The 24,671-nt window shown below is 40.2% G+C and overlaps 2 protein-coding genes across 2 annotated transcripts in view; both read right to left on the bottom strand.

The window, feature by feature from the left end:
* Window positions 1-522: 522 nt before the first annotated feature.
* Window positions 523-9,047, bottom strand: MINAR2 (membrane integral NOTCH2 associated receptor 2). Its single transcript, XM_074568869.1, has 3 exons — window positions 8,868-9,047; window positions 1,510-1,755; window positions 523-702 (listed from the first exon to the last, which is right to left on the bottom strand). The coding sequence occupies exons 1-3, from the start codon at window positions 9,030-9,032 to the stop codon at window positions 523-525; spliced, it is 591 nt and encodes a 196-aa protein (XP_074424970.1). The 5' UTR covers window positions 9,033-9,047.
* Window positions 9,048-14,813: 5,766 nt separating this feature from the next.
* The window catches only part of ADAMTS19 (ADAM metallopeptidase with thrombospondin type 1 motif 19), a 147,399-nt gene continuing 137,541 nt past the window's right edge, over window positions 14,814-24,671 (bottom strand). Inside the window, exons 22-23 of the mRNA XM_074569395.1 lie at window positions 19,540-19,717; window positions 14,814-16,054 (exon numbers count right to left, since the gene is read on the bottom strand). Of these exons, the coding sequence (XP_074425496.1) occupies window positions 15,903-16,054; window positions 19,540-19,717 (330 nt within the window). The 3' untranslated portion in view covers window positions 14,814-15,902. The remainder of the gene's footprint in view (window positions 16,055-19,539; window positions 19,718-24,671) is intronic.

The following is a 24,671-nucleotide window of genomic DNA, read 5'->3' as shown; positions in this document are numbered from 1 at the left end:
ATGAGAAGACATTTATGCATTTAGGCTAGTGTTTTACTAAGTGCTGCATCATTGCAGCAATGCATTCAGTCACTAAGTAATGCATAAATTTTTGTTTTATAATTCTTTGGGATATCTTGAATGCCACTTTATCACAATTTTCTATATTCCAATAATAGTTAAGGATTAACAGGATGGCAGGTGTTTATTAGAATGAATAGTCAGATGTCTGTCTGTACATACTGTATGTACCATATCACACATGCTCACTCAAATCACTAGTCCAAAGAAGAAGGCACTAAGAAATTAGCATCTTTGTAGTTTTCTTTTTTAATCATACCCATAAGGAGACATTCTGCTGTGCTTAGAGTATTGGTCTCTTTTCAGGATCAATTCCTTATGCTGCACAGGAACATTGTAAAACAGTGATGTCAAACAAAATGTATTTGTGACAAAAAACTGGAATTCAAATAAAACAAGGGAGTGGAATAGCTTAATAAAAACATTTATTGAAAAAATTCCCATCAACATCATTTGGCTGTACTAAATAAGTAAAATGCTGAGCGTGACTATGGTAATCAGGATGCAAACAGCTAGTACCATGAGCAGGGTGATTCGGCAACATTTGGAATGCTTTTTTTCTCTCTCTTTCTTTTTTAACAAGGTATCATACCCAGGAGTATAAATATCCCCCATCCAGAACCGTAGATCATTAGGATTTTCCTAAAAGAAAAATCAGAAAATGAACTCAGTTCCTCTCTCTTGCACATAAAGTCATTAGAACGTAGCCAGAAGTATTTTGGCTATCATCAGATAGTGATTAATGAATTTAAGGCATCACAACACAAATGCAAGAGACTTTCACTTGAACATAGGTTGTGCTACTTGCCAGATGCTGCAAATGTTCCACTGGGGAAAATTAAAACCACACTTTTCAGCCAGGAACCAAATGTAGGACACCAGCCATTGAAATGTGATTAAAAAACCTGAAAGAAACCATGTTGTCTTCTCAAGAAGAGATGTTGCTTTATAAACACCGATCTGAGTCCCTTTCCAAAAAAGGGAACAGCAGAAAAAAACTCACAAAAGTAACCCTAAAAGTGATTTGTGTCAACTCACAGGCAGACGGGATCCCGCATGGTGTGGATGAGGCTGAGAAAATGTGTATTATTTGATAACAGAATGATGTCATGAACAGTTATTAAAGTGGGCATAAAGTATTTAAGTGCCTTATTTATAGTTCTTTTCTGTATAAATGGGGAAGCTGGGTTGTGGGGTACTGAGTTTTAAGGCTTTCTCTAGTCACAGAGGTGGTGTTCTGCAGAACTGAAATTCCTGGAGTCTAACCAGGTATGTAGACTTCTTTTCTGGATCAGACTCATGTTAGTGTCATGTCTGTGCCGGAAAATACATTCATATTTACTTCTGGAACCTCACCAAAAGAACCAAGTGGGCTGCAGAGTGGTTCATGGATATGCACAGAGCTCATAGCAATTCACTTTGCGCAAACTCCGTGCAACGCTGCGTTACCTTTATGTGGCTGGCCAAGTTAGAGTGCAGCGAGTGGCTGTCATAGTCTTGCACCGTCCAGGAAGGGGTCTTTTTCTTCTCCTCCCAGTCGTCATCCACCTGCATATCACTATATAAGGGGTTGCTTTTGATTGTGGATTTCAGAGTGATGGGTGTAATATGTTTTCCAAGGGCTTTGTCTATCATTTCTTGACTGACCCGGTTCGAGTCTAAGCCCGGCAGCTCAGTAACATTTCTCTTTTCTCTCTGTAAGGCACAAGTTAGATCAGAAGTTGACTTTCATCGTTGTTTACCTACGACACAGCCCCCTTCCAGAGTTATCATTTGTAATGCAATAGAGTAATTTTTAAAATTACACATGCAACAATTGTTCTGGCAAACATCTACAGTGCAGTAAGGGAGCCTGTCTGCTCACTCGGGGCAGATTTCTTCCTTCTAGGGAAAGCATGTGGGTACAATCTGAACATTAAAACTCTTCTGCAAATGTGAACTGGCATTATAATGCCTGTTGAAAGAAAGCCTCTGCTTTAGCAAAACAGTGCTATGGAGCACTGTGATAGAAGCTGCAGTTCCGATGAAAGCCATGGGCGTATGATGCAGAAGCAGAGCTGTAAGAACAAAGCATAATGAAGCACAGGGGTAACGCTGTGTAAGAGACTGCCTTGACTGGAGCTGCACCTCTGACAGCAGGGGCGTGATTCACAGTTCCGTTCACGCTGTTGAATGCTAGACCTATGTCAGGATGTCAAAGAGGCCCTTCATTCAATTGAGGGAGAGTCCTTAATGCAAGCACTGTCAGAACTCAAAGGTAATTAAATATCTGAGCAGTCTCCCAGCAACAACAATTGTTAAATCAGGCCATTTAGAACAGGGGGTGGCAAGGGAGGAGGACGGACAACCCTGGTGGGATCACATTTTTGGAGCACACACAAGCTGCTGCTTAACACAGCACTAAGAGCCTCTTCAGGAGCTGGTAAGATGCTGGTAAGTTACCGTATTTTTCAATCTGTAATTGCATGCAGGAATGCAACCAGACTCTCCAATTCAAGCTATTCAGCATTTTGGTTCACCACAACCTTCTGTCACCGAGACTTTGAATTAATCTGTCACCAGTCTCTGGTTCCAGAGGTGTGTCAGCTTCCCAAGATACCTGCTTCTGGCAGACCCCTTGCCTTAATGCTGCCACCTCTCCCGTGTCTCAGGACTGCTTCTACAGAACCATCCCAATGCAAATTAAGAAACTTCCTTCCATGAAAGGACGTTTTTCCCACGATACTTCACTTATATTGAGATTTTCAGCCACTAAGGTGCCATGGTCTGGATGGACTTCAGCAGCACGTCCTGCTTTCCACCTTTCTGGTGGGATCCCAGGGGATCCCACCTCCTCCTGCATACTGGCTCTGGAGCTGCTTGTATCCCACATCAGCCAGTGCAGGTCCCTAAGCTGATGGCAAACTCCTGGCTTCTTCTGCTTGAGCAATTTTCTACCCTCTTCATGGACTGGTGAATCCACTTCCAGTGGCAGCCAGCTGCTACATGTCATCAGCTACTATATGCCTCAGTGCCTGTGCAGACACACAGACACGTGTGAGTTGGTCTGGGGCATGAAGGTGTAGAAGGAAGGAGGAGGACTGGTTTCCTTCAGAGAGGAAAGAGGGAGAAGCGAAAACAACAGCCTTTGTCTAAGAAACTCTAGGAGGAAGCATCATGCTGGCATTCTTATCACTAAATCGTGCACAAGTGACTAAGCATGTTTCCCATCAATAATTACCATTAGTAGGTGGGTGGATCCTCAGTGCCCTACCAGCCCCTCTATTAGTTCATAATTTTCATATGTCATTCCTTAGCCTTGACATATTCCCTGATAATATTACTCTTTGCACTGCAGTTGCAGCTGTCACTGAAGCCCTCTGGATTGTACTGGCCAGATTTCAGCTGAGCTGGTGTTTTTAACTGTCATTTCTTTCTGACTGCATTTTTTTTTTATTTTATTTATTTTATTTCTTATTTAAAATTTGTCAATGACCTTAATGATGCTTCCCTCAGGCTTGCTAGATAGTTGAACTTGGAGAACATTTTGTTGAAGAACGCGAACTGTCTCACCAGGGGTTGCTCAGTCTCCCTAGGCTAAAATGTTGTGAAAAGAATGTGACTTGACAGTAATTTCTAAAGCCGTTTTAAATAAAATGCTCCAAAACTTGGAATAGATGGCATGATGCAGAATTCGTTCATAAAGAGAGTGCTTTATGGCAAAAACTTTTTGCCCCTTCCACCCAGAGTACCTTTCGTTTCACAGGCATGAAAACAGGAGACCATCGTAGCCTGGAGCAGAGGTAGAGAGGGAATAGGTTGGGAGGTACAACAGAATTTGATGGGAATTGGAGGTAGGAGATGGTTTACAGAAGTTTTGGAGAGCAGATATTGAAGTGCAAAGCTATTGGAGAGAATACACTTGAGTGCTTGAGTGCAGGCAAATTCCTGTCTGTGAAAATTCTGCAGTAGATATATCCTAGAGACTAGTTAGGGAAGAGGAAGGACAGGACGCTGTTGCATAGACACATCAAAAAAAAGGTTTAGGTCCAAGAAATGATACAGAGAAATCCAAAGAAGTTGCATGAAACATAAGCATTTACAGAAGCAGAGAAACAGAAGGAGGTTAGATAATAAAAATATGCCTGCCAGTAATAATTCTAGCAAAACCTACATATTTTTAAGATTCAAACCACATCCCAACAGTTTCCACAGACTTCCATGTTTTGATTCTGCTTCATAAAATGAATCTTCAAAGAAAGATGAAAGTGTTGTAAACTTAGGTATCCACATATGTTACAGAATTTATATGATACACACTGCGTCTGAGGAGCCAGTGTGAATGAGGGTGGAACAGAGCAAATCAGAGCTATGAGGAGGCAATTTGTATTACTATTCACTGAATGGAAGCAGGGAACAGCAAATGCTCAAAGCAGCAGTAGTTACGAAGAACTCTGAGAAACTGTAGTTGAAATGTGCTGATGAAATACTCATTTAAGAAGATGAAAAATGCTCAACCCTGCAAACCCTGCAAAAAAAATATGTTTGATCTACATATAGCTCATGAACAAGAAAGCTGTTATGGTCTGTAACTTGTTTTTCACTGAGAACAGTTTGTCCTGCTTTGACAGACCCAGAGTGCTGACACACAGAAAAAGAGGACTCTGTAAAAAGCCTGAAGATCTGTAGAGAGTCCATGTTAGTTCCACCCCTCGGTCAAAATGTGCATTCTCCACAGATTTTTCTTGATTATTATTTCATAATGTAAATTATGCATATAGATATGTTACAATATATATAATTAAAATATAAATTAATCTATATTGCTAGGAAACATTTTTATCTCTTTTTTTTTTTTGACTTCATCATTTTATTCCTGTTGTTGTCGTTGTTAGCACTGAAACAAACTTAGGGTCTAACCATCCTCCCCTCGGTCTGTGATATGAAACATCAAGCTAATCACCCACCAAACCCAGGATATCAACAGTTAAGGGTAGGCTTTGGTCTCAAGCCCATCTACCCGCAAAAAGAGATCAAGGAGACATTCTAATGAAAGTGGGTAGTAACATGATTATATTTGCATGTAATTTGCTTAAGACTATAACCCTCTGTTGTACAAAAGCCTTGTAACGCACCTTGGAGGACCCTCCCAGCACTTGGAAGGGCATTTCTCTGACATAGAGACCTGACGTAGAGACCTGTTTCTAAGACAGACAAAAAGCCTGACAGGCAAAAAGCTGCTAGGTAGTAACCCAAGAATCCCTGTCATAGTTGTAACAACTGAATAGGTATTGATAGGCATTTGGTAAATAAAAAATAAAGCTTATTTATCAGGATAAGTAATTATTAGCTCTTTAGAATTTCCTGAACCAATCTGATCTCATGCTGTGGATGCTGTGGAAAAGCAACCGGGAAAGCAAGGAGTAACTGAGGGTAGGTAAGCAGATATGAAAGACAGTAGGGCAGACAGCTCACATCAAAGATTCCTGAGAATGCAAGTTTTCTTATGGAAAGAACTGAAGGGCATCAGAATTGCTTGTTAGAGACATAAAGCAGCATCAGGTACTACAAAGCAACCTGGGAAGCTACCTGACATGGACAGGAAGGAGATCAGTAGATGGTTATAAACAACTAAGCGGACTTAATAGGAATATTTAGACAAAAGTAGCCATTCATACAGACTATTTTAATTGAGAGTATTTCTGTCCTCATGGTGAATTCTTTACTTAAAGAAAGCTTTTTTATCTGTTATTGATATTGGAGGTCTGCAGGGCTGTGAGTTCGTTGTATAAAAACTTCTGTATGGTGTCAGGCCAAATCTCCTGCCAGCCTTGCAGCTGGCTCTGACTGTGGCCAGTTGCAGATGTCTAGGGAAGAATAAGAAAAAGAGCAGAAGTGTGTAATGCACATCTGAGCCAGGAGACAAACAAGTGACAGTAACACAGCACCTAACTTACAGATAAAAAAAAAATCTCTTGTCCTGGTACCCTGAGAAACAAGCAAAGGCAGGACACAGGCATTAGCTGGGATGAGAGACCAGGAGGGGTTAGGAGTGCAAGTTATCATGGAACTGTAATACCTGCAGGCCAAAATTTGTTTGGAGTTGTGAACTCCTAAGCAAGAGCAGCACAAGAAGAAGCAGCGTGGTGTTCAAAGACCAAATGCTCTCTGCTCTCTTCCAGAAATAGGTAAAAAAGGGAAATACAAGCAGAAAAGAGAAGTCTGAGAATTGCTGAAATTGACCAGATAGATTACAGGGGAGACACACATCTCAGCTCTGAGAAGCAGCTATAGGGAATTAATCATCTGGTGTATGCTGAACACTAAAACATGTCGTGGGGCAGAGAATCCAGCGGGACTGGAAATTTTCAGGGCAATCAGCAAGTGGTCAGCAGCTAGCCATTTGCAGGAGTCTGTGCTTTTTATGCTGCTTTTCACAAGGAAGGACCAAGATTGCTGGACTGCTTTATGGTTTATTTTATTTGAAGTAGATGATGAAAATGTACGCTAAGCAGGGAAGCTGTTCAGTCTGCCTGATACAGAAGAGGACAGCAAAGAGAAAGAGCAACAACTTTTTGGTCAGCAATAGGGATTCTTGTTATGTCAAGCTGCTTTTTATAATGGAAATAAATTAAAAATCTTACAGGTGGAGAAAACACATAAGCGTTTAAGTGCACTTGAATTTAAGTGATCTCATAATAAAGATCTGGAAGAGGCCATGAAAGTGCCATTGAGAAGTCACTTTATACAACGAGCCCTGACCAGCAATAGTTTCTTAAAAGAAAATGAATTTCTGAAGAGGGAATTTAGGTGACTCTCAAGGTTTAATGACTTTGGGAGTCTGTAGGTCACGCACATATGTTCTGAAATGAATTCTCCTCCCTCGCCGCCCCCCCGCCCCCATTTCCGTTTCTGAATTAACTAACCCTTAACCCCATTAGTTCTCTCATCTTAAAGCAAAAACATGTTATTCCTGCACCATTAGTTCTCCACTGTGCCATCATGTTTATTCTAACGTCTGGAATTCATCAATTCTTTTCCCTTTACTTGATTGTCAGCGAAAGGGAAAAAAGGAGGCGAGCTCATAAGGGAGAGAATAAGGCACAATGAATTTTATCTGGACAGCTTGAATTCACTAATGACTACACTTAAAAGTATAGGTTGTGCCCTAGGTTCAACATTTGTAAAACATACTGCATTGCAAACTGCTTTTCTGGAGACGTGGTGAGCACAGACATTTCCTTTGAAATGGCCATCCCAGGGCTGGGAACAGAGTTCCAGGAAAACCCTCTCGCTGGTGGCGAAGGGCAGAGCGCAAGTCGAAAAAGTGCAGGGCTCTCCACACATTTTTAATCCTCCCGCAGCCCTGCAGCCCTGGCTCGGTGACAGCGCGTCCTGCTAAACGACAATAGGGAGAAGGATCCCTGCTGTGGAGGAGGCTCTGTGTGTGGCTGCCTCCCTCCTGCACAAAAGAGGGGCTTAGGTGGGGTGGGGAAGGAGGCCAGCGTTGCACCATACCCCATTGTTTGGGATCCCGCAGGCTCCTTCCCTTGGTTAGGGCTCTTTGCATGGGAGCTGACGGGCGACCGTGCGTCCCCCCCACTCCCAGCTCTCCTTGGGGAATCGCCAGCAAAGATTATACAATATGAGCAGAGGCGGCGGGAGGCATTGGGGTAGGCAGAGGCGAGGGTGTCTGCAGAAGAGGCCAGGGAGGGTAAGGGGGGGTCGTGGAAGCGAGTTTCAGGAGGGGGAGGACTTTTGCACGTGGATGAGGACTGCAGCGGACTCTGGGAGGGAGTATCGGGGTTTGGGGAGAAGTGTCTGAGAGGGGAGAAATGCAAATGGAAGTAGCCGTGGGAGGATCTTTCTCTTCCCATCCCCCAGGCTGATGGTTTTTCGGCTCCCACTCCTCATTCCCCTGGGGAATTGGACCCCCACCCTAACGATCCTCATGATCCCTTCTCCACTCCCCAACCCCCCCCAACCAACTGCTTATGTGTGTCTCCATCCCTTGACAAGAAGCAGACCCTGGAGCTTTTGCTCATGTTAGGGGTGGGGAAAGGCGAGGGGCTCCCCGGGCAGCAGGAAAGGAGCACTGTGGAGCAGCAAGTGGGGCCCAGAGGGGTGTGAGCTGATGCAGCTGTACCGCTGCTGATCCAGACGTGAACTTCTCCTCTGCAGGCTCCACGGCCTCTACTAGGCAGCCCACATTTATGTTTTTCCCCAAGAAACTGCTGCTACCTCTGTGTAATAACCTGGATTAACACAGCAGTGTGTTTCACACTTTCAACAGCTGCTTGTCAGGATATCAGGAAAGTCAAAGTAGAATGAGAAAAAGAAGGCAAAATAAAGAGGAAGCTACAGTGAACTATGTAGACATATATAAGCTTGTAAGACACCAGCAAGAATATCTAATACTCTCTCTAATGTGCCATTTCATTGAGTTTGAGGGATATGACGCGGCTCTCAGATTTAAGTCTGGGTTTTTTTCTTATTTCTTCAGAGAAGGTGCTCCATTCTGCTCTTCAGTACAAATAATCGGTATTTGATGTCAGTAGACTTTCTGGTAAATGCTATGAAAATGTTACAACAAGCAGTAGAAAGCCTAACATACTGAAAAAAAGTCAGCCCTGAAGGGAGTAACTGTCCTCTCAGAGCCTGATCCTCACTGAAGTCTTAGAAAACTTAGAGGGATATTAATGACACAGATTCAGAGATGCAGGAAGCTGAATTCACAGCTGAAGTCTCAACCTCATGGCATTTGTCTCCTGATTCCAAAAACAAGGTAGAAAAATCAGAAAAAAATGTCAGCTTCTTTTACACCTTACCTGTAAATAGACCCTATTGTGCCATCGCTGCACGCCAGGTAAAGCTGCTTCTGGGAATTTTGCCAGGCTGGCTTGTAGAAAGGCAGAGTTTTTCACTAAAGACTTCACCTCCAGTTGCAGGAATTTATCAGGATGGTTGTTGTTTGGCAAAACAGAGAAGTCCATGTTTCTGTCCTGTAGAGTAATAACGAAAACAGCCCCAGCTTCTGCTTCCTGGCTGTGCACGCTCCTTCTATTATTAATGATGTGAAGAAGGATACGACAGTTTCCTGAAACTGTATCTGACCCCTGTTTGGTGTCAGGCTCACTTATATCATCTACCAATGATAAAAGATTGTTTAGAAGCGGCAGAGCAGACAGGACATGTTTCTTTAAGTGCCTAGCTTAAGTTTTCAAGTTCAAGGTCTATTTTGATAGATACATATGTGCTTATTAAAGCTAACAGAGTACCAGTGAGCAGATGCATAAGACACTTAAATGCATACCAGCACTTCCTCAAGTGACCTGCCAAAAATGTCAAGCTTACAATACTTCAAAGCAAGCTTGTTCCCCAGAAAATTAGAAGCAGCTCCCAGTGCAAAGCAAGTCCTCCTTTTCTGTGGCGGTACTAAGAGGCTCCATTGTGCTGTGTGGGTCGGTACCGTTTACCACGATGGCTATGACATGCACTTCTTTAGGTTCAGGGATTTCTTTCACAGTAAATTCTTCTTGACCCTGGGAAATATTAGATTGTTTCAAGTAATTGATAACAGAAGTTTTCAGGGAATTGAATCTGCTCCTGTTCAAGTGAATGGAAAACACTCTTACTGACTTGAACAGCATAGTCAGCCCTTCACTTTTATTGTTTTATTTTGAGATTTGATATTTTCATCATCATTGTATAAGTCGCAAGTTCTTCTGACTTTCAGCTAATGGAATTCTCCTTCTCATCATGGCCATTAATTACACCCAGCAAAAGTAGTCTCCTCACTTTTATTTTAACCTTTTTTTCCCCAAGCTTTCTGTTTTTCTAAGACACGTTTCATTTTTCATCACACTGCCACAGAGGACAGATTTTTGAAAGTTCATTGTTTGAAATCCAGGAGAACCTATTTTGGATCAAATTAGTGCTGAGAATTAGGGCATCATGAAAATTTCAGCCTTGTACTTAGACCAGAGAATCAGACCAATCTATTTTCCTTACAGAAAATTGCTGAAATTTAAAAAGAAAATAAAACCAGTAAACTACTTTAAAAAATGTTACTAATGTGCGATCACAATGTAATAAATTAATACTTTGATATACATGAGTTAAAACCCTAATTTACTTAGAAAGCTCATGATTTTTCTTTGCATGTATTTATTGGTGATTATTTTACAGCACATCTGTTAAAAATTATTAATCTGTCGCCTTTCAAGTAGGTACTCAGAGTTTTTGTGAGCAGCCACAAAAGGGACAGTAGCAACCATGTTTCTTCTGAGTGGACGTGCATGCTTCTGGGGAACCTGCTGCTACATTTAGAACTGTTTCTCCCCAGTGTAATGAAGGCTTGAAAAACTAACACATCTTTACCATGAAGCTGCGGTTTGAGACTTACATAGAATCATAGAATCAAAGAATCACAGAATGGTTAGAGTTGGAAGGGACCTTAAAGATCATCTAGTTCTAACCCCTCTGCCATGGGCAGGGACACTTCCCACTACATGTAGTCCTTTTTTTCTTGGGCAGAACTAAGGCAGTAATAATTAGTGTTCCAAAATACCTGGGTATATACAACCATGTCTTCTTTCTTTCTTAAACATATATACCCTTTCCAGCATCTCTCTGAACACAGGATTCTTCCGTGCTACTGTAGCATACGACATGGTGTGCAGCTGTGGGAATTTACTTACCAACACTACTTGGTTTCATTAGATGTGCGCTAAGAACATAAAAACCATCCCACTAGGTCAGACCGCCCCAAACCCAGGATCTGTTGCTGTGTTTGAAAAAGGCAAGAAGAGATGCTGTTTAGGGAGGCTGTGTACACCTGGTTCCTTTCTGCAGTTCATTCTCCTTTTACTCCCCCAGAACCACACAAATTTTTGTACTAGTGTTTTTTCCCAGGCCTTTTATTATCTTTTTAAGGACTTGTTGTCCATGAATTTGTCTAACTGCATTTCGAATCTTCTGATGCTATCTCCTCCAGAAGCAAGTTTCAGGACATCATGACCATCTGTCTAAAGTGCTTACTTCTATGTTTTAAATGAATTTCTGTACTAGTTTTATCAAGGATGCCACTTTGTTTTACTACATTATTTTAAGAACAAGAGTTCCACGTGCAGCTTAACCATCATCCTCAGGATTTTTTAAACCTTGACCGTGCTCATCTGAGCCTTTTCCTCTCCAACCTGAAGTATCAACTTATTCAGTGTCATCACATAAACCACCTGGGCTATCCTTTTTCTCATTTATTTGCCTTTTTAAATGTGTAACAGTGTAATTCTACTACATTGTTCACAAGAACACAGCAACCGTAAATGAATACAATGCTCAAGGTGTGGGTACACCACAGTTCCAAAACTGGGAAAAATGATGCTCTATTTTCTGACAATATCCATCGGTTTTTGGCTTTTTTTTCCTCTTACTCTCACAGAGCTAATAATGTCAGACTGCAGTAACCAATGATGCTATGATTTTTTCTCCATCTCTGTGACCACCAGTTGCAAGTTCAGTATCTTGTAGGAATAGTTCAGGCTATTTTTCCATAGCTATACTACCTTACATTTAATCCACATCAAAGTTTATTAGCTAATGTAGCTAATGTCTTGCCTAATCACTCAGTTTTTGAGTTTCTTGACAAGTAAGACAACAATTGGTTGACCAGAAGAGCTTAATGTCACCTGTGGAGATGGAGATCTCAGTTTTTACTCTTTCTCATGCCATTGATGAAAATGCTGAAAAAAACTAAACTCAGCACGATTCCTTGGGGAACCATACTGCTGACTCCTCTCCATCCTGAAAGACAACCATTTTGCTTCCTATCCTTTAATCAGCTTTCAAGCCATAAAAATTGCTTCGATGGTCCTGTGAATGTAGTTTCTTGAATGTCCTGTAATGTGGAACCTTATCGGAGACTTCTGTGTCCACCAGATCCTCTTTGCTCAGGACACAGATGAAGCCATGCTGACTCTCTCCCTACAGCCCATGCTTATCCAGGTGCTCAGGGATCTTATTCTTTTTTATTGGCTATTATGGAACCAGAAAAGGAACTCAGTACTACCCAGTCTGTAGTTCAGAGGATCCCCTGAAGATCCCCTTTTTGACAGGTAGGAATTACGCTGCAATCTGCCAGTCTGCCGGTAGAGTGACTGAAACAACAGCTTACGCGCTATGGCAAGCAGTTCTGCAATTTATCAGTTGCCGTCTTCCAGGAATCTCACATGACTGTCACCCTAGGTACCTGTTAGCATCAAACATGTCTTACATTCTCATCTATTTCCTTCAACTTGATCCAGCCTCTCTGGCATCTCTGCTATAAAGAATGTGCAAGGTATGAGAACCCCTGCAACATTTCAGCTGTAAAGGCCAATGTGAATAATTCACTGAACTTCCCTTTCATAGCTCTATCATGCCCGAGTGTCCCTTTAACACTTGTGTTATCATATAGTCCCATTGACTCCTTAGCTAGCTTCCTGCTTTTGATGCATTTCAAGTCCCTTTTACTATTAGTTGGAGCATCTTACTATTAGTTGGACCATGTTTTCTACAGAGCTCTTCAAATTCTTTCTGAATGCTCTTCATTTTCTGTTTACTGTTGACCTGCTAGGCTTTAGGGCCTCCATTGCTCTCCTCATGCAGGCAAGCTTTTCATTTTTAATATAATTTTATAATAAGCAAATGACTGCTTCTGTGTTACTGAAGATGACAATGAAAACTGAATGGAAAAAAAACCCCAATAACCCAAAACCTAAACCACATCCTCCAGAACAAAGCAGCAAATGCCCTGCAGAGTAAGTGACAACACGATTAAAATTAAGGTATTCCTTTCCTTTAAGAAAGGTATGAGAAGTGGTAACTGATGTTAACTTTTGGTCACTAGCCAGCATGAATCTGTGAAGAAGTACGCCCACTGCACACCAGCCTAGCACAAGCCCTGTGCACCACTTAAATCCCATTTAATCCAACAAAATAGAGCCTAAGTGGGATTTAATCAGCAGAGAGGCCTACTCTAGCCTGCGTGAACTGGAGTGAATTTCACCTTTCTTTGTCAGCTGAACTTGACTGATTTGACATTCATTAGTTGAAATTTTACATATTCATCAGGCTGGAAGGAAAACGTATTAGCAGACGGGTTGTTGCTGAAAAAAAGGCCACATCCAAAAAACAGGGCCGGCACAGCAACACCACCCTGCAGTGTGCTGCGGCCTGGGCCGCGGCCTAGGCATGTCCTCAAAACACTCTTATTGTTTTCTGACAAAACAGGTATTTCGGTCTGCGCTGCTTCTCTGAATGATGATAACAGTGTTCTGAGGCAGTAAAATTAACTTGCTTTCAAATCCATGCAGAGAAGGAAGAAGCATTTTTTGCTAGGTAGACACAAAACTGCTTCACAGTGACTCACATGCATCTAATGAGTAGTTTTGTACTACAGATGCTGAAGGAACTGGAGCCAGAGCCAACAGCATTATAACATCCTGATTTCACTCATTACATTTAAAAAGAATGTCATTTTACTGTGCAACTTTCCATCCCTGGTTCTCATCGAAAAGCCTTTTCTTTTATGATGTTCTACAAGGGTGATGGGGCCATGATTTCGGCACAAGTCACTCATCTGTTTTCAACGGATACAGGCAGCGTAAAAATGTACTTTTCTGTTTTGAGATAAAGCCCACATTCTTGTTAGTAAAATACTCAGAAACAGCAGAGCAAAAACATTCAAAATTGTGTGGATGATATCACTGGCTGATAAAAGACTGTCCTCTGGCCCCTAGTCTGGAGGCATCTTTCCTTTTGCTTGATTTTTAGTTGTTGTGATTCAAGTCAGTGCAGGAGTATTAGCAGGACTGGGTACCAAGTATGAAGAAAATTTAAAATAAAGATTGTTTCCTTTGCCTGCCAGCTACAATAATTCTATTTGACTTTCCAATGTGTGTCTGTGACATTAGAGTAGTTATGCCCAAGAGCGACTGAATTTTCTGTGCATTGAAAATTTTTAATTACACAAAATACAGTATCACATTCCATGATGTCAGAGTTATTTTTCTTTCCTTCTTTACTTTTTAAAACCAGACGATACTTAATTTAAAATCATACATTAGCACATCATTAAAGTTGCAGTTTTTGAATGCACAGCAGTAAGATGCCAAACCAAAGATTTTGACAGTACAGCTGTTTGAAAGCACATACGTTGATTTCAACAGGAGTTTAGACTGTGGCTAAATATTCTTCCTGGACAGAATCACAGTCCTGACTGGGAGCCTCAGTTTATTAAACTGTGCAGATATCTACATCACATCCATACAGTAGACTCTTTGCAGAGAATTAGAAGGAACAATCACTCAAATAAAGATGCATTCCCTTTTTGAGTAGAAAATATGATGCCTTTCAGGCTCATTTCTCTGGCCATCTTGCTTTCAGGGTTTGCTCTTCTACATCGTTTCAGCGCATGCCTAAAGGCTTGCATCACGAAATGGAGGCAGAGGACCTACCCCTCTCCTCTTGCGAAGTTCAGTGGTTACAGAACTCACCTGAGATAAAAAACTTCTCCTCTCCTGAATATTACTCTGTTATACCCAACTTTCCATATATCAAAGCTCACAGAGTGGCATGTCTGCCTGCAGCTGCAGAAAGGTGCCTAAGTAAGTCAAGAGGCAGGAGGTATCTGTTGTAGGGAATACCACAGCTGGACCTGCTGCAATGCAGGGCTCAATGGATTTGGCTACAAGACACGGATGCCCCAAACAGGAAAAACACAAATAACAAAAGAAGCTTTACTTTTTATTGAAAATGTAAAAATCATGTGAATCATGTACAATATTTTCTCATAAGGAAAATTTTAGCTGTTTCATAACGTTTCACAAAACTGTAAAACATTTTATTTTTATAAAGACTTTTCCATAAAACAAAGATAAAAGTAAAGTAGTATTACAAACCTATTTTCTAAATCGTCAACAGAGAACTGAAATTGTTTAACAGATTAATTCATACAAGTGGCAGGAGGAAGGACTCTTCCATTTGTAAATCTGCAAGAGGACACACAAAGGTATAGAGGGGCATGGGTTTTTTGTTTCAAAACGTTTAAAATCAAGTGACATGTTAAAACAGTACAGACGTGGATTCATAGGATGGTACAAGTTCTAGGACTGCATTTCTCTACACTACCTCAAACAGTGCAACAGTGATTCAGTGTAAATCTCTACAGTGTTTCATTGATTCAATACTTGCGTTCAAGTATGTGTCCATGAGAATGATCAAAATCCCTACTTAGCTATTTTAATTTTCTTGTTTACAATATAAATTACAGTAGATTATCCCCTTCAGTATGTTTCTAAATCAAATGAACTGATTTCACAATACATTCTGTAATAACCTGTTCAATAATGTTAGCTTACTCACCTCAATATCTGTTGCAAAATACACAAGATCATTCTGACTCTGAATGCCAAAAATATAATAAAATTAAAAAGGGCTTTATTTCCATATACAACAAAACTATTCAGCTAACTTAAAATAAATTCAAGATAACATGACTTTTTTTGGCAACAGAGTGACGACCCTACTGAAAATAAACATTTAAAATACTAGTTACTATTTTTTAAAGATTCTGATAAATGCATCCAAAATTGTTCATATAAAAATTAATTATGAAAATGTCAGAGGATAAAACAAATTGGCCATCTAACCAAAACAATTAAGGATGTCTGGCAGGCAAAAATAAATTAATTTGATTAAATTATATGTAATCTGATAATATTTGGTCTGAAGAAGCGTGCGTGTGTGTGTGTACGTGTGTGTGTGTGTGTTCATAAATAATAAAATTGCAAAGAGCTGAGGGCCAGCCAGCCTGACAGAGGTCAACTCTTTTGTTGCATTTTTTGCGCATAAAAGTCCCTGCATGTCTCACAGCACCGCTGATACCACCTCATGTCTTGACAGAGGTTCTTCTCTCTTATCACCCTGCAGTACACAGGCCACTGGTCTCCCAGGCACTTGAACGTTAAAGCAGCTGTGAAACAACAGCAACAACAAAATCAAATAAACATTAACGTTACATTTATTAGTGAAGAATCAGGAAGCAACAGTGACAAGGACACCAGCAGTGGGGAAGGGAAAGGAGAATAGATCATAGAATCACAGAATGACAGAATGATACAATGGTTTGGGTTGGAAGGGATCTTAAAGATCATCTGCTTCCAACTCCCCTGCCCTGGGCAGGGACATGACCCACTAGACCAGGTTGCTCAAAGCCCCATCCAGCCTGGCCTTGAACACTTCCAGGGATGGGGCAGCCACAACTTCTCTGGGCAACCTGTTCCAGTGCCTCACCACCTTCACAGTAATAGTATGTTACCTAATATGTTATCTAAATCTCCCCTCTTTCAGTTTAAAACCGTTACCCCTTGTTGTATCGCTCCACTCCCTGATAAAGAGTCCCCCTCCCTCTTGCCTGTAGGCCCCCTTCAGATACTGGAAGGCAGCTATAAGGTCTCCCTGGAGCTTTCTCTTCTCCAGGCTGAACAACCCCAACTCTCTCAGCATGTCTTCATAGGAGAGGTGCTCCAGCCCTCTGTAGGTATTCAACAAAAGACAAAAATAATTCTCCTGCAGTCAATATTTTCAACATTAAAAACTTTTAAGGCCAGCTTAATTTATAAATTGGATTAAGTTGAACTGAAAATAACTGGCTTCATGGCACGCAGCTGGCTCATCATGAGAGAGTGAAGCCCATCTTTTTGCCCCATACAGAGGCGAGCTGGGGCTGGTGCCAGGGCTACGGGGGTGCGGCAAAGCCAGCTCCAGCAATGCCGCATGAAGCAGCAGCTCCAGCTGCAACTGCCCTCAGCCTGAAGTTGCCACCGGAAAAACAGGAAGCCTCAGCTTGAATAATACCAGAATGGGGTTCTCAATGACACCTGGAAGGGGAATTTTCTTTATCAGAGGCAGGTAGGGGAATGTAGGGATTAAAGCATGGAGACTGCTTTTCTGGTTCAGCTTTACTCGAGAAATCAAGACGTTGTGCTGTGTTGTCAATGAATGGAAATTGAACAAAACTACATGTCTTACATCATTTTTCTTTCTAAGTGAAATAATCTACTAGACCTATAGTTTTGACAGGCTTCTTTGTTCAAAGGAACAGAAATCATATTGGTCTTGCTCTTAGAAGGTTTGGGGACAGTTAGCAAGTCCCATGGTACATTTTGTAATGCAAATCCATTTTATCTAGAAAAATGAAAATTACAATATGAAATCAATAACAGTTGATATGTTGGCAAACGGACTTGTCCGGACCCAATCACGGCATTTTGTGGTTCTCAAACGCACAAATACTGTGCATTTCTTACCCACTTGACCTTTTCCTCTTCTCTCCAAGTACATTCAAAATGTGGGTTTTTTTGAAATTGTCTTCCAATACATTGGTCTGACTGACTTCTTAATCACTCCAATGAGTCTTGCCTACTCCATGTCAAAGTCAGACTATTAATCCTTACCTTCACATCTTTCATGTCTTACCTTCACCCAGTTATTCAGGTTGCTCTATTAATAGTCTGTTGCTTTCTAACTGTGGGAATCCCTGACTAACAAAGTCTTCCTCAGAAACCTTCTAAAATGACAAGGACATGTCACTAGCCTGAAAAGCCACTGTTTGGTTTACTCTGCCTCCTCCCACAGTTGTTATAACTATTTGGTTCTCTCTAGCTGTCATAAACATTCAGGTATAGAAGCCTGACTTCTGTTGTATGCCTGTTGTATAAAACAGGCATATTTTTCACGTGCGTTGTCTTTTTTCTTGTGAAGCCATCTGTTAATGCACCCACCTGTTCTGCTTATAAAAGCCTCTTACAGTGCTTATCATAGAAGGACCCTGGTAGCAAATTTGGGTCTTTGCATATTCAGTTATTCAGGCTGTACCGCATACTTGGAATTAATATGGAAAAACAGTAAAAATAAGGCACAAGAAACAGACACCATCCAAAAATCATCATAAACACTGAACTGAAAAAAACAGTCAATCTCACAGAAGATCTGAGTTACTCTCCCTTTTCACCAGAAGGGAAATAGGAACTGAGACTGTATTTATAAAAGAGTAGAGATGGGGCAATCCATGTCAGCTTCCACTAGCCGTACCCCCAAATCCAAGGGACCTATACTGCATAATAGGAATGGAACTGGAGGCCAAAATGATCAATATATTCAAAAGAAACATGGCATTATGTATTTTGGAGATGACAATGTTTCTACTGGACTGGATTATGACTCTTGCGGGATGAGATTCACCTATACATTACAAACATCAGTGCTACGAGGACAACATAGCCCAGTCTTTTTTTGTGCACTTCACATTAGGTCATATTTTAATGAATCTGACACTATTTTTTTCCGTGAAACTGTGATTCACTTTATTCTGTGACACAGAGCTGCTTACACCACACCAGAGGGAGAATGTCAATGATGGAGTGACAGCCTCCTGCTTCTGAGAGATCACTTGAACAAAGAAAGATAAAGTACGAAGGGCAACCTTACAACAATGAAAAAGCGGACTAGAGGGCCATAAGCAACAGCTGCCATCTCATCCAGCAAACTGAAACAATGACTACTACACAGGAATGTTTTAAGGGTTAAAAACTTCAAAGAGAAATAGCCGTCACTGACTTAAAGGAAGGATTACATACAGCCTGAAATGTTAGACTTGCTTTCCATGCAGGAGTAATCTCTTTGACAGGAGGGTTTATCTTAACAAGGGCTCTGGAAAATCATCTAGAAAGGGTATGCTGTCTTACAGCAAGCCTTTGAATATTCCCCAGTCATGCTCAAGAAGCAGATGAATGCTTTGGGGAGCTACTGGTAAGACGATCATTAACAACCCACGAGGCATTAACAATTAACAGAATTAACAGTTCTGTAGCTATTCAGTAATGTAATTTCTTTAAGACCACTAGAGACCTGAGTTCCTCCTGGAATAGCAAATCTCTTCATGTTAGTAATTTTCCTTCACATGTCCTAATCCATGAGGTACAGATTGTAGACATTTGCACTAAAGACAAGTGGGAAGAGCTATTCATATTTGAGGAAAAAGGGCTTCCTTGATCTCACAAATATATAATGAGAAAATAGTTTGCAGAATTTTTAAAGAGAAAACAAGCTATTTTCTTACTTTAGAAATGTTTGATAGAATTGAGTGGACAAATACATATGTAAACATATATAATATGTTTAAATATAAACATATTTTGATCTCAGATGTGTGTCCATATAGATGTTTTGTGTCCATAGTCCCATAATATGGTCCTTCCTTGGATAACAAAACCCTTCACCATCCTGAGGTACAGTCTCTGATGTACACACTCGAAAACTGAGGCAGAGAGATGAGATTCTGTATTTACGTCTCCTCAGTCCTAGCCCTCTGTTTTTAAACTGGGATCATCATTACTCTATGGAGAGAAAGAACTAAAAAGAGATTTCCAGCAGGAATGTGTCATTTTCACTGCTTACCTAACCTGGGCGATGTTATGGTGTTAACATTAATTTTCTCATTGCAGGGGTGGAGATGACAGGGTCTGTAGGCTGCAGGCTTTTCTGAGGAAAAGCATTCATTGCCATGCCTTCCCGTGATCTTGTGCATGCACTGGATGACTCGGGACTGCATCCCTTTGCCACAGGTAACAGAGCACTGGAACACACAGAAGACACACATTCATTGGAAAAGTATTTTTGCCTGTAAACACAAAGGTGAAATGCCAGTCCAGGTGAAGGCAGCGGCTGCTCCTTCAGTCGTCAGCATTCTAATACTTCTGCCTTCCATTCCATTAGCTAAATGAAAATCAATTACAAAAGCACAAATAAATTGACAGTATTCATTGAAGGACTGATTCCAGCATCCCATTGCTGTCAAGGTCCATTTTGTAGAGCCTGTGATGAAACTGAAGCGCAGCAACGTGTCTAAAGGGAGCATGGGCTGTTCTCCTGTACCTGTATCCTAATTTAGTCTTGCTAGAGATGAAGGTGATGGAAAAAAAGAAAATGCTTACAGGCACTGACAGAGAGAAGCATTTTTAATTAAGCCATTACTCCTGCCAGCGCAGAAGTGCTCTTTCTACCGAGCAGAGTGTACAGCTCTTGTCTCTGCATCACATGTTCATGTTTTCACACGTGTCCCGCAAATGAAACACACAACGTTGAGACATCAACCTTCCCATCTTCTTGCCACAGAGAATGAGGTCAGAAAATAAAACAGTGAGCACTGTAACGATGGTAATGTGCTACTTCTATCACAGTAGCTTATTAGAATGAAAACTTGGTCAGTGCTGCAAAGATGCATACAAGATCTATTCCAAACAAAAAAAATACATCCTTTCCCCTTTGCCGACTTTTTATCAACAAAATTTCACAGGGCATGAATTATTTTTGTGTCCACTGACATATGATCTATTGTTTTAACTACAAATTCATTCAAAAAAATATATATTGCAATTTGCTCCTACCTGTGAATGACTTTGACTCAAGTACCCACAAATTTAATTAAGTTTGGGGGAAATTTACTATAGAGGACATATTCAAATATTAATCAATTTCTTGCCATGAATGTTACGAGCACTGGCTGAAAATTTATACCACTACCATCCACATAATCCTGAATACATTTTTATTCTAAAAAAATCTTAATTATATAAATATTCAGAACTAATTTCCTAAGGAGGACTCAAGAAGCAGCTGAAAAAATAGTGAAATGAGAGAGAAAGACAAGGAGAGGGTGCTATAACAAAAGACGTTTCCCAACCATCCTGTCTCAAGATGGAGATGGAGAAGTATAGTTTTCTGCAAAGCAAGAATACATTTTGAGTGTAGGAAACACTAAAGGGGTTTTCACCCTTTAGTTTTTTTATCTATGTGCTTTTGGGTGACATTATAAACATTATTACTTGGAGGAAAGTTTCACACATGCCAAATGGGAAATAAAGGGCTTGCACCCAAATATGTAAATCAACAGGCGTGAGACTTATGTCTTTTGGATTTGTGAGACTCCAGGAGAGGTACAAGAGACTAGGATAAACACTCGAAGGGTGCTTTCACAGGGGACTGAAAAAGATCCAAAGCACACTTCAACTTGTAACCACATGAAATCAAACACTGGCATTCTATAGAAGCAGCAACTGAACTTCATTTTGCTTCTGTTCTCAGTGATGTATATCAGGAGTAACTCCATAAAGTCAATAAAAAACTATAATTTCTTGCAAAGTTTATCAGATACAGCCCACATGAGCCAAGGTATGTAAAGACATTCAATTATGCATACATAATTTTCTATTCAATAGCAACCACAGCTTAATATATGAACCAATATGCTGTTTACAGGAGGGAATCCAGCTAGTACTGAAGTCTCTTCAAAGTAGAAGTCTGTGATCAATTTTGAATTTTGTGTACTGCTTTTAAATTGCATGAGAAAAAGCCTCTCAATAGAATTCCTTTTCCTGAATTCTCTGCCTTTTCCCTGTGCAGCTAAAAATAACCTGGCTTCTTATAATGGCCAACATTATGCACATGGTAAACATACCATGTACACATGTACATACCCAAATTTAATCACCAACAACAGCCAGAACATCAATCTTAGTCTTGCCAAAATTCCAGCTGCTTCTTGGATTCCTCTCTCCATAATTTCAGAGAGGTTTGTCTTTGGAATATTTTAATGGAATAGCAAGGGAGACAATGGAATAGCAAAACTAAAAAAAAAACCAAAACAAACAACACCCAACAACACAAAAAACCCCAAAACCTGAGAATGAAAGAAAGATGAAGGTAGTAAGATGATCTTTAATGATTATCACAATGATCTCAATTTAGAGTAATTTTGCACACAGTATTGTATTTTTTTTTCCCTTCAGGAAAACACATGCATGTTTATTAACCAAAGCTAGAGTATGTGTGAGCTTGTAGCACGTATGTATCTTCTTTTATCAGCTACACAGAAGGAAGACAGCACAGGCAGGTGGAGCTGGTATATAAGATATCCTAAAAACAATTTATCTGCCCTTATCCTTCAGTTTTCCTAAAACGAGGAGGTGCAACCTAGCCATCTGGAGTATTGGAAGGAAGAACAGGATTTGAAAACACTGCACTTCTGCTGACAAAATGGGCTCCAGTGGTTTATCTGCTTATTCATAACGCGTAACAATTCACGTATGCAGATGCCCTTGTGGAGAGCACTCCAGCAGCAGTCACATCTTCTCTATATCAAATGAGCTCTGGCCTGAAAGCTTCTCGTGACTGCAACTGAGACAATACACCACAAGCAGACAGATCTCTCTCTCTCGCCTAATCAGGGTTCAGGCCCCAAGTTTCTATGCAGAATTTCAAAAGATTTTGCCATTAAAATCTTAATTGGTGATTTAACACCCCTTTAATGACTGAGCTTTTGTGAAATTTTTCAAAGAGTGTTATGAAGCATTACAATGTAGTTTTCTATCCAAAGATGGATACATCTTGCAAACAATTTTAGTCTTGCATGACCTACTTATTAACATCCCAACTTTAGAGGATGAAACTGACACTAAAGGATGATAAAAATAAAATGTGTCAGTTCATATAGGAAATATGTGGCAAAGCAGGAAATAAAGTAAAAACTTTGCCTTCTGTTTTATCTTCTTTTTTTTTCAAGGAAATGTACTAATTTTTAACTTTGCATTTATTCTTATTTATAAAATGGAGAACTTTTATACAGTCTTGAAAGATGTTTGGGGAAAACTGTGAAAAGGCAGGGCTACCACACTGATTTGCAATCCAAAACTTTCAAAGCCAGCCTGATCAGTTTACAAGTGAAGACAGTTTTTTCCAGACCACTAGTGTTTTAAAATCAAACAGGGATCTGATAGTCAAGCTGTGCTCTTCTCTGTTCGCACATCATCAGCAGCAGTGGTGTCTGACTTCAGAATTAAGAATCCTACTGATTGGAAGCCAGAAAAAAATAATATCACTTTACCGTTTCTATATTATTTCACGCTCAAAGTAGTACAAAACAGAGTATTTAATAGCAAAATTTACACATGGAGCAGACCCACAAAGGCAAAAGAACTATTTTTAGTCATTTTAAAAGCACTTGAAATGAAAATTAAAAATTTCAGACAACACATTGTATTTGCACAAAATTACGGAAAACACACTTTAGGTATGGCCTTGATTAGTATATTTGCTAGCTACACAGACAAACACTGAGATTTCTGTTTGTCTCCACGAAGTGGTCTTAAACCTGAATTTGTGCTGCATACACACCAGGCAACTGCTGGTGTAATTGGGAGCGGCCGCTGGATGTTGGAGGATGAAAGGCATCCATGCCGTTTTTACTTTTGACTCTGAAAATGTATGGACTTGGTCCAATTTCACTAGGAGACACCTCAACTTCCACAAACCAGCTAGAGGCCACTCAGCTCTGACCCTCATTTTGATACTCATTTTACTACATATGCATGCATACATTCCATCTGAAACAGACTCTCCCAAAACTGTCTCCTAAGCTTGCTTCACTTTTTGAATTTCTCTTACTGAAAATATTCAACCTGAGGCAAATACCTCTCACTGGATGTGCAGGTGTCACAATTTAGGTAGCACTTATGGTATGTAGCTAAAGCTGAATAGCTTCTGCATGCTTCTGGAGCTTCCATGTTTAAAACTGTAACAAAAGTTTCAATTTACAGGAAACAAAAAATACTTTCACTTTTACATATTACACAGTGAATTTAATCAGAAAGCAATCTATGTGTCAAAAGTGCTTGTATATTCCATGATTTTATATGTAAATATATATAATAATATAAAACTTATTTATATAAAATTTACAGAAAATGCCCCACTCCCAACCAATCTGTAGTAACTTGCTTCAAATCAGCAGATCTCAGATTAATTTCAACTCATAGCTTCTATTACTAGTGAATGCAGAATACTTTTCTATAGCTCCTACCCCCTCCAGCTCCCAAATGTCACTCTTGCACATGCTTTGTTTTTGTGGTGGTTAATTATATTTTACTGTTTAGATGACCTACACTTTAAGGCCATGTAGCTGATTATCAAAAATTCCTGTAGGACAACTGTGTTTGTAGGTTTAGACTAAATGTTCTAATACGCAGCCAGAGGTTTTTTATGTGGCTGTTAATCTGTGCATTTTGGATGCAGTCCTAAAGGTACTGTAAAACCGTTCAAGCAGCAAGACATGTAAAACATTCCTGTTAAAGATTAAAAAAAAAATCCTGGATAAATACAGTTAACAGCTATTTATTTGAAAGTTTTTCTTTCTTTCAAATAAAATCTACCCACCCTGTTTGAATTTTGTCCTACTTTTGAACTTCTTTTAGACATAATTTCAAGGACAGAAACCTAGGCGTTAAATATAACAATCCTTACACTTGGCATGCACACCCGTTACCCAAGATTCCTTCTTTCTGTTCCCTGCCAAAGATATATATTCTGGAGAGAATACATATTCCCAAGGCCAACAGCTGAGGAAGGTGCTGTAATGCCTTAGCTGCTTCCAGCTGGCCTTTGTAAGAAGTAGGAATTCCTAAATTAAGGGAAAAATTGTCACTGGCAGACAGTAACGGTCAAAATGCATCTTTCTGCCAACACAACAGGCAATC

This window comes from Larus michahellis, chromosome Z (assembly GCF_964199755.1).
Source record: "Larus michahellis chromosome Z, bLarMic1.1, whole genome shotgun sequence".
NCBI classification, from domain to species: domain Eukaryota; kingdom Metazoa; phylum Chordata; class Aves; order Charadriiformes; family Laridae; genus Larus; species Larus michahellis.
Note: the sequence above shows the minus strand (reverse complement) of the source record. Positions and strands in the feature narration are given on the sequence as shown.